We start from the raw sequence: 13,628 nt of genomic DNA, 5'->3' as shown, positions 1-13,628 counted from the left end.
CTTGGATGTAAAAGAGGTTTTATTTCTTTTGATAGTCCTTTTTGTTTTCAACTGGCAGACTCTGAGACTTCAATAAGAGGACAGCCCCACAGGGAAAGGCTTCAGCAAGGTGCCACTTCTGCACATCTAGGAATGCTGTCTCCTATGGTAACAGTCCTTTAACAGTTCCTAACTCAAACGTAACAGTTCTTATAGCTCCACTACAACTGCCTCTTGTAGTTCTTCAACACTGAGCTCCCAATCTCTCATTAGACCCTCTGATTCACTGACTCTGAATACCTTGAGCTCCTCCAAGGTTGGCGGTGGTATCTCCTCAAGCGTCACCCACGCTTGCCTGCTGGGTCCCTAGCTTGGCACTCCAGACACTTTTCAAGCTTCACCCCTGCTAACTGGCGAGGGCCCTTGCTTGACTCACAAGGCAGCCTTGCAAGCGTCTCCTCCGCGGGTTGGGTCCTGACTTGATCACCGCCTGAAGCTTCTCGATTCTCCACCGTGCCCGTTCAGTGAGAATATGGTTCCAGGACTTTCTTCAGTTACTCACTGTGGTCCCTGGTAAAGGTGGTTGGTCCCTTAGTGGCGACAGCTTCCCTTCTACCTCCAACCACTGACAGGTTCTCTGGCTGACAGAACCGTCACTTTCGGTTGGACTGCAAGCCGCAGTCCCAACCCTGTGCTGCCCTCTTACTTCTGGATAGGCCCCCACAGCCTGGCAGCCAGATGCCCCCGGGATAGCCCAATCTCTGGCCTAGCAGCCCGGGGCGTATGACACACGTCCATCCAGACAGCCTTCCAAGTGGCACAGAACAACGATCACCTGCCCTCACCCGAAAATATAGGTTCTCCCAGCAGGCCAATGGATTCAAGAAAACCCCTGTCCATTGGCTGAGATACCCCACATACCCATAACCTGACCTTCTGTTGCCCTTCTCATATCTAGTACCACCAAGTTCCCGACCACCTAGTGGTAGAAGAGAAAAGTGCAACAAGGCCAAACTTAGGGAGAAATCAATAGATCTCTATCAATCGACCAAGATAACTACTCTTGGCAAGTAAATTTGTGAGGAGCTCCCTGACTAAACCCCAGGGTGCTACAAACATATCATTAATAAATTAATTTAAACTCTTATCTTTTGGTCTGGTGTTCCTCCCATATATGCACATCTTTTCCTGGTAACCTGCTGGGGTACCCACAATAGGGTGACCTTGCCTGATGTGAGCAGCCTAACCTGAGCCAGTGAGTTCTTCAAATGTTCTTTTTACCCTCTTACTACCTTGTTTAAGCACTTCAGCACCGGGCCATAGACAAATGACGTCCACAGATGGGATCTCCCATCCTGGGTGGACGTCATATGACGGCCTGGGATTCCCAGCCGTCTAGGGGCGCACGCGCGCGCTCGTCGCGTTGCTCGGGACCCGGTGCGTGTGCCCGGCGGCCGCGATGTCCGCCGGTCACCCGCGATTGCCCGTTAACCGGGCCGGACCGTGGATCTGTGTGTGTAAACACACAGATCCATGTCCTGTCAGGTGAGAGGAGACCGATCTGTGTTCCCAGTACAGAGGAACACTGATCGGTCTCCTCCCCTTGTACGTCCCCGCCCCCTACAGTTTGAATCATTCCCTAGGAAACATACTTAACCCCTTGTGTCCCCCTAGTGGTTAACCCCTTCACTGCCTGTCACATTTACACAGTAATCAATGCAATTTTATAGCATTGATCGCTGTATAAATGTGAATGGTCCCAAAAATGTGTCAAAAGTGTCCGATGTGTCCGCCATAATGTCGCAGTCACGAAAAAAAATAGCGATCACTGCTATTACTAGTAAAAAAAAAATTTTTTTTTTTTTAAAAATGCCATAAATCTATCCCGTATTTTGTAGACGCTATAACTTTTGCGCAAACCAATCAATATATGCGATTTTTTTTTACCAAAAATATGTAGAAGAATACGTATCGGCTGAAACTGAGGAAAAAATTTGTTTTTTTTTTAAAAAATTGGGATATTTACTATAGCAAAAAGTAAAAAATATTGTGTTTTTTTCACAATTGTCGCTCTTCTTTTGTTTATAGCGCAAAAAATAAAAACCGCAGAGGTGATCAAATACCACCAAAAGAAAGCTCTATTTGTGGGGAAAAAAGGACATCAATTTTTTTTGGGTACAACGTCGCACGACCGCACAATTGTCGTTTAAAGTGCGACAGCGCTGAAAACTAAAGATTGGCCTGGGAAGGAAGGGGGTGAAAATGCCCTGTATTGAACCGGTTAAACATATATCAAAGTCCAAACTCCTCTTGGATGCCCTTTTTTCATAGGAGCTGAGACTCGTTTTTTATGCTGAGCCATATTTTGTTAATATTTTTCAGGTGCATTTCAGAAGTTTTTTTAGAATGTAAAAAATGGCCTCCTTCCTCAAGTGCTTTCCATTGGCTAAATCAAAAATGCCTGAAACTATATATAGCCTTCTAAAACTCTCGTATACACCTGCAAAGATGCAAAAAAAAAAACGTCATGGGGTCCCCCCCAAAATTCTGTGTGAAGAATAGGTGGTTGTTAAGCAGCAGGCCAGGAAGCTGGTCACAGTGTCCTTAACAACCGATGACTCATCAGGTGTCAGCATGCTTTTCCACTGACAACGGAAATGTAAACAAAACAATGCCAGAATTTTTTTTTTTTTTTTAAAACAGAGGGGGCCCACCCAATCCATACTAGGCCCCTTAGGTCTTGTATGGATTCTAAGGGGAACCCCACACCAAAATTTAAAAAAAAATGATGTGTGCCCCCCCAAAATCCATATCAGACCCTTATCCAAGCATGGAGCCCAGCAGGCCATGAAAGGGGGGTGGAACGAGTGAGTGCCCCCTTGAACCATACCAGGCCACATGCTCTCTACGTGGAGGGGTGCTTTTGGGGCTCTGCCCCCCGCCCCAAAGCACTTTGTCCCCCAACAACCTCTGGAGAAACCCTAGGATGCCACTGAAACCTGGTTGAGAATGGCTGCCATAGACTGATCCTTTTAATCCAATACTAAAGAAAACCAATATAGAACTAGTAATAACATTTACTTTGAAATTAACTTTACAATATTCAGCTTTGTGTTACTTCTTTTATTTTTTTATATTACAATAAATAAATAAAGTGTAGACATCACATAAAAGATATAAATATATAAATACATTGTTAAAAAAACAATTACTATAGAATATGCTATATACATTGCTACACAAGTAACTACACTTAATCAGTGCTACTGATCCTTACTATGCGCAGTATATCTGGCAATATATAATACTGACAAATGCCCAATTCAGTAGAACCTGTCGGTGGTGGCCATCTTGTGGGTTGATCCAATGCTCGGCTTTCATATCACTAAGAACATGTCAACAGGATACAAATATTGGGATAATAGGCAGTATGCTTCAACGTACCGATCAAACCTATAATTTGGGTTTCCACTGACAACTATCTAGCAGAGGATTTCCTTTAATGTGGAGAGATTTTCTCTTATTTCCTGTTGTGTGTCTGAGACATGATATAAAGGAAAATATCCCCAATGGGACACAAAGGGAAAATAAGTTGACAGGGGTTGAACCTTTCCTTACTCAGACTCATACAAAATTTTGGCTATTTTTTTTTTAAGTTTTAAGTAAACTCTTTGAGTACATTGTGATTATTTTAGGAGTGGAACATTTTGTACCATTAGGTAGTTATATAGTTTATAAGGTTTAAAAAAAACAGGTCCACCCAGTTCAACTTATGTGAACAGGTCAACCGTTGGGAGCAGGTCATGTTGGATGGTTTGCCTTTTCAATATCTTTTAGAGAATTATTTATGGCTGACAGGTTGGCAGAGTCCAGTAACATCACTCTTGTTCTGTGTTATTGCTCCTGGACCATGGGTCGGGCACAGGTGCAACCAACAGTGACCATCTTCTTCGCCAGCTTGAAGGTGGAGGAACAGCCTTTCATCTCCCGATGGAGGACCAGGATCTCCTGTCTGATGGGAACTGAGTTCAGGTTGATGTCCACATTACCCTCTGCATCCAAACATCCTGTATGGAGACACTTGGCCTCAACAATTGTAGAGGGAAATCGGTTGTTGTTTACATCATAGCTGCAGGCAAGAAAAAAAACATGCATTGTAAGTCATTATGAAGAGACCTCAGACAACACGTAAAGTCAATCAGTAAACTTTAATGATATCTGTGTACACTGCAACTGAGCTGAATTTTCAGCCAGAATTAATTTTAATGACCCGAGAGGAACACTGAGGTCAGAACTGCTGACCTCTCCTTCTGAGAATCAGTCATGCTGATCCTCCACCTTCAATACATTGAGTCAATGACCTACAAGTCACATAGGGGTTGATATACTAAAACTGAAGAGTGCAAAATCTGGCTGCCCAGCAAAAAGTTGCTGCCCAAGTGTGTCTCCGCTGTTGTTCTAAAGATGGAGGAGCCACACTAAGACAGGGAATGTGTTACTAGCTAGATCACCAGTTGTAAATAAATGAAAAAAGCCTAAAAGAAAACTAAATCAGCCACCACATCTAAAGACTGGTAAGGACTGGTACTGGTACTGCTTTAAGCCTTTCCCTTAGCACAAGAATGTTTAAAAAGAAAACATTTGGCATTCTTACTATTTTGATTATTTAGTAAAAATGGTTCATATAAAATGATTTAAAATTTGAGGTAAACATAATTATGGAAGATGTCTTTTTTTAACTCAATTTTTACTGCAGTAAATTACATTTTGCAATCTGAAGACTTTCTCAAAATGATCAGCACATCCAGGCTAAAGGTTATTTATTTTCAAAGGGTATGTTCATATATTTGCTTTAGCAATGAGATGTTATTCGATGTAAAAAAATAGCAATTTTTTTTTTTTGGTAAAACTCCTAGTTAGCTACATATGTCTGACCAGGTATGTTGTATACCAGTTAACCTATTAATGCTTGTTGACTTTAGGCCTTGCTCTTGAGTCTGTTTACCGCTGTTCTCTTAGTTTCATACTGTGAAGGCTATGCTATTTCTCCCGATTTCTTTGCTGTCATATGATTCTTGTTTATGATATTTTTCTACTTTTATATGGAAATTCTTAATAAACATATAAAAAAAAAATAGCAATTTTGTACTTTACTCTGAAAATACTGAAGGCACAACTCTTAAACCTGAAACCTAAATTTTGCGGGTTTTTTTTGTTTGTTTGTTTTTTTTTTAATGATGGCAGAAGTAAAGAGTTACCTGTACTCCCATGGAGAGGTGGAGCGTTTTCTCAAATCGCCGCTCATGGTGGGAGCATTCTGTCCATTAATGTTCAGGTTAATTTTTACTGAGGCGAACTTTGTAACAGGCGGACACCCTCCTTTCTTCAGGTGATGGAGATCCACAGCAGCAATAGGGATCAATAAGGAGTCTCCCAGGAGCAAAATCAGTACAGTGAGTTGAATCTGCAGAAAAAAAATCAGGACCAGTTAATGACATATATTTTACAGCACAATGGTGTTGACTTACTAAGTGAACAGAGGCTGTTCACGTAAAAAAATAATATTTGCTGAGCTTAGTAAATGAGATAAATCTACGTTTATTTAATGCAGCCTCATAACAAAAAGCCTGATTTTTTTTTAGCTTCCATCACACATATTTGGGTGTTTCAACTAAATAGAGGTTCACCTTATTTCCTTACTTTCACCTTGAAAAGTAAGTGAACACTTTGCAAAGTGATCGTTCCATTTTACAGGTGAACAGAATGTACTCTGCAAAAATCTGCAAGATTTAGAATAAGTATGTTATCACAAAAAAATGGTTTCATTGGAGTTGCAGATAAAACTTATTTCTGTGAAACGTTTATTCTAAAGAAATTCAATAATTAAAGATTATTTGCCACATTTTGAATGATTTTCCAGTTTCAAGCAACCAAAATTGCAGTGAAAATCCAGCGAAACCATCAAAATTCTGGTCAAAAGAAACTGCATTTGGTAGATTGCTACAGAGTGTTCAGTTCCATTCAGTCGTGTTTCTACTGATACAAGACTTTCAAAACTGGCAAAAAAATTGAAATATATGGACAGAAGAAACAAACTAGGACCTGATACAGATATTCAAAATTTATATCGCTAGACAGGTATGTATTAATATTTTATTATCTTTTCTCAAGGTAATCTAAATCTGCCTCTGATTTTTTATTCTATGTTAAATCAAATCTGTTAAAAATTAAAGGAAAGAACATTGATAAATTCTGTTAAAATCAATGTTAAACTACCATTTATTCTTTACAGTTTCGATCAATAGGGATGGGACTGGACAATCAGAATATACTCTATCTTATAGCACAAATGTATTTTTTCCCTTTAATCAGCTTAAAAAAAGAAACATATTTTTGAAAGTGTTACTTTTAGTTCTGAGCATGAAAAAAGAAAATATAAAAATAAAAATCAATATGTGCAGAAATTCTTGTGTGTGTAACTTAACTCTCTCTATATATATTAAATATATGTAATACTATACAGCAATACAATAAATGAATACACTTTGCAAAAGATAACCACCCCAATGACGCTACTGATTTTGAATCCAGGGATCATGAAAAGGTGTGTTTTACCCTGTTGGGGAAAATCAGAGCATACTTTATAAGGTTTTTTATAGCCTTCCTCTTGTTCAATTGTGGGTTTAGGGTCTCTGTATATAAATATCATGTTTTCTATTTATTAATCATTTTTGAGTGGTTGAACTTGATGGGCTTATGTCTTTTTTCAACCTAACAATGTAACCTCTGTAAAGTCTTTATAGGCTTTTAAATATCCATGCTAGCCAACAGAAAATTGTCATGGGAAGAGAATTTAAAACTCTGACAATAGACAACGTTTCAAATGTCTACATTTCTCCACAGACAGAAAGTAAAATACAAATTTGCCTTTACATGCTTTTAAAATATCAATTTTAGCCAACAGAAAATTGTCATGGAGAAGCAAATAAAAAATATGACTCCTCCATATGGCGTAAAAGTAAAATAAGATTTTTTCCAATCGGAAACTTTGTACTTATAGAAGTATCGAGATGAGGTAAGATACATCATAAAAAAACTATTTACAGAATTATTTTGCTGCCCTGAATTACAATTTGAAACAATATGATAAAATAGGCTTTTAAATATCCATACTTGCCAACAGAAAATTGTCATGGATAAGGGAATTTAAAAATCTGACAATTGAATAATAACAAAGACTCAACATTTCATATGTCTACATTTCTTCATAAGCTGAAAGTGAAATAGGAATTTTCCCAACTGTAAATTTTTGGCAATTTTAAGAGCATTTACTAGATGAGAGAAGATAGACTGTGAGAAAATATTTGCAGAATAATTTTGCTGCTCTGGCTTACAATTTGAAACAATATAATAAAAAGGTACAAAATTACAGGCTCCCTCCTAATTTTGCATGGTGTGAGAGTAACTTTTAATCAAGAAAGCTAGAAATAAATAAAGGTCATTAAAGTGGTCCTCACCATGGTGGCTCTTGTGTTGTCCATAGTTCTTCTCTGTCCTCTATGTGAGTGTCTCTAAAGTAGGTAGATGTTCTGAGTTGTACATCGGGTAGGAACCCCGGCATTATATAGCCAGTTCTGTGGGCTTTCCTCTGCTTTCTGATAATCTGTGGTTTCAACGTAGAGTAGTTTCCTCTGTGACATCGGTGTACCAAGCACGCTCTTATTTCTTGTTGAGTAGAGGGAAAATCTAACATAGATAAATCATATAGACAGCGGCCAAGCTTCCTTAACTGGAACGTAGGGCTGATAAATGATAAACCATATTTGCATATCTCTGCCAGACGTCACTGTGCAATTTTCATTCATAAATAGTTCATGAGTTGTGGTGGTGTGTGTTATCACATTGACATCGGTGTCTGTTTTACACAGTCAGAAAAGTAATGTGAACTAAGACTACTAAAGACACCAGGAAAACAAATCTTTATTTAATGCTACAGACACTCATTCCAGATTGGGCAGCACAACCCACCACAGAATCCTTTTTTAACCTGGAACCCCCCCCTTTCCAGCATTTTTTTTTATTTGTATTCATACAGCATGGGTATATGAAGTGGCTGCTATTTTCTGCAATCCTTTGTACCCAGGGGGCACGTCCATGATACCTTGGGCTCACAAGAAGTGGGTTGAATGATGCTGGATGTCATTCAACCCAGAAGAGACCAGTGGCAAAGGATGTGGGGGTATTACTGGCACGCTAGCAGTGCTTGTTTTCCAACCTCTTTTTTAACTACTTCAATACAGGGCATTTTCACCCTCTTCCTGCCCAGGCCAATTTTCAGTTTTCAGCGCTGTAACATTTTGAATGACAATTGCGTGGTCATGCAACACTGTTTTTCCCCCACAAATAGAGCTTTCTTTTGGTGGTATTTGATCACCTCTGCGGTTTTTATTTTTTCGCTATAAACAAAAGAAGAGCGACAAAAACACTATATTTTTTACTTTTTGCTATAATAAACATACTATTAAAAAAAAATGTAAAAACAATTCAAAATGTTCTCAGTTTAGGCTGATATGTATTCTTCTACATATTTTTGGTAAAAAAATTGCAATAAGCATATATTGATTGGTTTGCGCAAAAGTTATAGCGCCTACAAAATAGAGAATAGTTTTATGGCATTTTTATTATTATTATTTCTTTTACTAGTAATGGCAGCGATCTGCGATTTTTACCGTGACTTTGACATTGCGGCGGACATATCAAACACTTTTGACCCCAATGCAATGCATGAATCCTTCCATTATGCATATGGCAGGGTGGCGAGGATAGAGGGGGCGGCGACCGTGTGCCCTTAATGCACGGGCTGCCCCTGGTCGATTGTGAGATCATGCAACGCTGTAGATAAATAGAATTTCTGTCATTTTTTTTTCCCCACAAATATAGCTGTCTTTTGGTGGTATTTGATCACCTCTGCATTTTTTTTTTTTCGTTTTTTCTCTATAAACAAAAAAAAACACAACAATTTTGAAAAAAAAAAATGTATTATTGTACTTTCTGCTATAAACCCTATCCAATAACAAAAAAAAATTAAAATCTAATTTCTTTATAAATTTAAGCCAATATGTATTCTGCTACATATTTTTGTTAAAAAATGTCACTAATCATATATTGATTAGTTTGCGCAAAAGTTATAGCGCCTACAAACTATGGTATATATACTGGAATTTTTTTTTTATATACTAGTAATGGCGGTGATCAGCGACTTATAGCGGGACTGCGATATTGCAGTGTACAATCAGACGCTAACTGACACTTTTTATGCTTTGTGGGAACCAGTGGCACTAATACAGTTATCAGTTCTAAAAATATGCACTGCACTAATGACACTGGCTGGGAAAGGGTTTAAATGTGTGCCTAAGCAGTGTTTTTGTGTAAACTGTGTGCTGCTTTTACTAAGGGAAGTGTTGGCATTTGCTCCCTGCTTTGCAGGGGCACAAGATCCATCACTTTCCCCGTCAGAACGGAGCTCTGCCTTGTTTACATCAAATCATCTATGGAAGAACAACAAAATAGGAACAAAATAGGAATTTCCTTTTCACGTAATTAGATGAAGTGAATATAATGATCAACAGGACAAACAGAGAGAGGGAATCTTCCCAGTGGTGACACAGACAGCAATAAAAAATCTGGAAAGGCACTTCCTTGATGTATGCAAAACTAAAAAAAAGAAATACACTGTAATATATATTTTTGAGATTACACAAGGGGACTATGCAAAACAAAACTTAGTGCTGCTTTTTTTGGTGCAGGGACTGGGTGATTTTGTTACCGTCTAGTGTTAGGGGTTACCTTACATGTAGGGTTGGGATCAGAGTTTTAAAGGTTTAAGTGTTAGGTTCACGTTAAGTGTTAATTGTTCAAGGTATGCCTACTGGTTATGTTAGGGTAAGGTAAGGAATTATGGGCTAATTCGGGCCTTAAAGTGTTACTAAAGTCAGATTTTTTTCAAATTAAAATAACAAACATCTTATACTCAGGGCTTTTTTTCTCAAACAATAGGTGCTGGAACTCAACCACGACCCCCCAAAATCCCTCCCCTACACACACCCTCCAAATTCCATCAAATAGTGGGTGTGGTCTGTCAAATTTCACGAACAGTAGGAGGGTCTTAAAGGGGCATTAAATACCAGGATTGCATTACATACAGAGTGCAGAGCTGTCACTTGTAAACACAGAAACCGGACTTTTGTGTTTACAAGTGATTGTGGTGGGCAGGGAGGAGAGGGTCCGAGCCAGAGGTGGTGGAACTGAGTTCCACCAAGTTCCCCCTGAAAAAAAGCCCTGCTTATACTTACCTGTTCTGTACAGGGGTGTTGGACAGAGCGACCCTGATCCTCCTGTTCTCGGCGATCTTGGCTCCTCCTCTTCTTTTCTGTGTCCCTATAGCAAGCCATTTGCTATGGGGACAAACGGTGCATGCTCGCTCCCGACCTGTGTGTCTATGGAGCCGCATTCCATAGACTTACACAGCGGGACTTTTGCCCGCCCCCCCATGTCCTCTTTACTGCATTTGATTGACAGCAGCAAGAAGCAATGGCTCCTGCTGCTGCTCAAATTATGTGTGAAGAGGAAGAAAGGGGAGAATAGTTGCATAGTTACATAGTAGGTGAGGTTGAAAAAAGACACAGTCCATCAAGTCCAACCTATGTGTGTGATTATATGTCAGTATTACATTGTATATCCCTGTATGTTGCGGTCGTACAAGTGCTTATCTAATAGTTTTTTGAAACTATCGATGCTCCCCACTGAGACCACCGCCTGTGGAAGGGAATTCAAAATCCTTGCCGCTCTTACAGTAAAGAACCCTCTACGTAGTTTAAGGTTAATCCTCTTTTCTTCTAATTTTAATAGGAGTTGATCCCCTTTTTAATGCATGCCAATATTCTGTTTGCTTTGTTAGCAGCAGCTTGGCATTGCATGCCATTGCTGAGCCTATCATCTACTAGGACCCCCAGGTCATGCTAGCACAGTGCTGATCTCTTCCCCCTTTCTTTCTCTTCACACAGGGAAGGGGAGGGGCACAGAGAAACTGAAAAAGTTTTTTACCTTAATGCAAGCAATGCATTAACCACTTCCTGCCCGGCCTATAAAAGATTGACGTCCGGGCAGTGGTTCTGTTATCCTGACTAGGCGTCATATGACGTCCAGCAGGACAACATGCCGGCTAGCGCCCGCGGGGGGGCTCGGGGCGTGGCGGTCGCGAGTACGGTGTGTCAGTCTGACACACTACATCTCCGATCGTGATAAGAAGCCTCTGACAGAGGCTTCTTACCATGTTATCAGCTGTGACCAATCAAGGCTGATCATCGCGTGAATCAGGTAGTGCCATTAAACGGCATTCCTCGGTTTGAGCTGACAGGGAGAGCCGATCGGCGGCTCTCCCTGTCAGAGGGGGGGGCTGTGCTGATAATCAGCACATTGATTATCAGCACAGCCCCAATCAAATGTACCCATAAGCTGCCAATCGGTGCCCAGTCAGTGCCCCATCATAACCCCCTGCCAGTGCCCAATAAAGTGGCAATCAGTGCCCACCACAGTGCAAATCAGTGCCCACCATAGTGCCAATTAGTGTCCATCACAGTGCCAATCAGTGCCCAGCATTAACACCTGTCAGTATCTGCCCAATCAGTGCTGCCCATCAGTGCCATCTATTAGTGTCCATCAATGCCACCTGTCAGTGCCAATCAGTGCCGCCTATTGCCGCCGGGTAGTGCCCATCAGTGCCGCTTTTCAGTGCCCATCAGTGCCACCTGTCAGTACCCATCAGTGCCACCTTCCAGTGCCCATCAATGCCGCCTGTCAGTGCCCAGCAATGCCGCCTGTCAGTGCCCATCTGTGCCCATCAGTGCCGCCTGTCAGTGCCCATCAGTGCCGCCTGTCAGTGCCCATCAGTGCTGCATATCAGTGCCACCTATCGGTGCCCATCAGTGATGCATATCAGTGCCGCCTATCAGTGCCCATCAATTCTACATATTAGTGCCTCCACATCGGTGCCCCCTTATCAGTGCCAACTCATCAGTGCCCATCGGTGCCACTTCATCAGTGCCCATCAGTAGCAACTCATTAGTGCCCATCAGTGAAGAAGAAAACAAAATTTTATAACAGAAAAACTTTTTTTTTTTTTTTAAATGTCAGTCTTTTTTAGCTTGTTTAGCAAAAAATAAAAACCGCAGAAATAAAATGATAAAAAATTTTTTTTTACAAGAAAAAAATGATAAAAATTTAGTTTGGGTACAGTGTAGCATGACCGCGCAATTGTCATTCAAAGTGGTTAAGGTAAAAAATGTTTTTAGGTTTAGTATTACTTTAAGTTTTAGGGTGGATGTAGGACGAAGGTACTTTATTTTGTTTCCATTTCAGTAGTGCTCTAATATTCTTACGGTAGATGTATGTTGAGGGTTAAGTAAGGATTAGAGTTAGGCCCCTTTCACAAGGATGGATTCGTTTTGATGGACTCCGCTTGCTCAGTGGGGATCGCTCAGTTGATCCCCGCTAAGCAGGCAGATGAGAGAGATGGACCTGTCAGAGTCCCGCTCTCCTCTATGGGGAGATCGGATAAAAACGGACAGCCTGTCCGTTTTCATCCGATCCCATCCGATCCGACCAGCTGGACGGATGGTGAACATATTGCCATATGCCTGTTTTCAGCTGATTTTGTCGGATCGGATGCAAGGTGGGCATCAGCGGATACATATCCGCTGACATCCGCCTCCCCATAGAGGACAATGGGTGGCCCGATCAGGTCCACCTGAAAACAGTCCAATCGTGTGAAAGGGGCCTTAGAAAACAGGTTTAGGCCCAACATCAAACTGGGAAGAAAGCTTACCTACCCCCTTATCCTTCTTTTGGTGCCCCCACCCACTTAAAAACTTTATAGTATACACACCTTTTTACCCATGATTAAGTGCTTTTCTGTACAGCTATATTGTGAGTCCAGGGAGGCGTGATGATGAGGGGTTAAGAAAAACTGCTGTTTACAAATCTAAATAGCTGAAGCTCAGGTTAATGCTGAATAAGCCAGAGAAGTGGCTAATCTGTCCTCCCTTTTCCCTTCTCTTTTGGTAGGGTTCCATGCAGAGTTTTAATTACAAGCAGTTGGAAAGGAAAAAAGCTACTACTGTGCTCTCTTTAGAAAACTCAGAAAGCTCTGCAAAATCAGTTTCGTGGGTGAACCATGTAGTAAATGTTTATTTGTAAAACAAAACTTTTTACATAAATAAATAACATAAAGAACGGATATATAAAAAAATAGTTTCAAAGCTTGTAAAATGTAAAAAAAAAAAAAAAAGAATTTAAATTTACCCTATTCATTTGAATTCTTTTTAAATATTACTTGTCCTAATCGTTGAAAATAAATGTAAACCTCTTTTGGAATCAACAGTTTATAAAAGTAATTAAATTTAGCTTTGGCGATCTTTTAATTTGGGAGAGATCTTTCAAACCAGCTTCATACATAAATCTGTATACTTGGATCACTGGGGGAATTGCCAGGCTATGCTCCTGTATGTACTACAGGGGAGACAAATGGAGTGCACACCATCCAGTGCTAGAGAAGTGTGTACTTAGTCATCTAGGAACAATATTGACCTCAA

General features: G+C 40.4%; 1 protein-coding gene across 1 annotated transcript; it reads right to left on the bottom strand.

Moving 5' to 3' along the window:
- Nucleotides 1-3,235: 3,235 nt before the first annotated feature.
- On the bottom strand, nt 3,236-7,577 carry LOC141141369 (interleukin-17F-like). The gene is made up of 3 exons (XM_073629033.1): nt 7,497-7,577; nt 5,238-5,443; nt 3,236-4,108 (listed from the first exon to the last, which is right to left on the bottom strand). Exons 1-3 carry the CDS (start codon nt 7,518-7,520, stop codon nt 3,874-3,876), a joined length of 465 nt encoding a protein of 154 aa, XP_073485134.1. The 5' UTR covers nt 7,521-7,577; the 3' UTR covers nt 3,236-3,873.
- Nucleotides 7,578-13,628: the final 6,051 nt, after the last annotated feature.

Source organism: Aquarana catesbeiana, linkage group LG04, assembly GCF_042186555.1.
Source record: "Aquarana catesbeiana isolate 2022-GZ linkage group LG04, ASM4218655v1, whole genome shotgun sequence".
Taxonomy (NCBI): domain Eukaryota; kingdom Metazoa; phylum Chordata; class Amphibia; order Anura; family Ranidae; genus Aquarana; species Aquarana catesbeiana.
This window is presented reverse-complemented; position numbering and strand designations above follow the sequence as displayed.

Bases quoted from the DNA above. Each gene is read 5' to 3' on its own strand.
- LOC141141369 (XM_073629033.1), bottom strand. From the start codon at position 7,520: ATGGACAACACAAGAGCCACCATG. The intron at 5,444-7,496 runs GTGAGGACCACT...TTTTTTCTGCAG, and splicing joins ACAACACAAGAGCCACCATG to ATTCAACTCACTGTACTGAT. The intron at 4,109-5,237 runs GTAACTCTTTAC...TCTTGCCTGCAG, and splicing joins ACCTCTCCATGGGAGTACAG to CTATGATGTAAACAACAACC.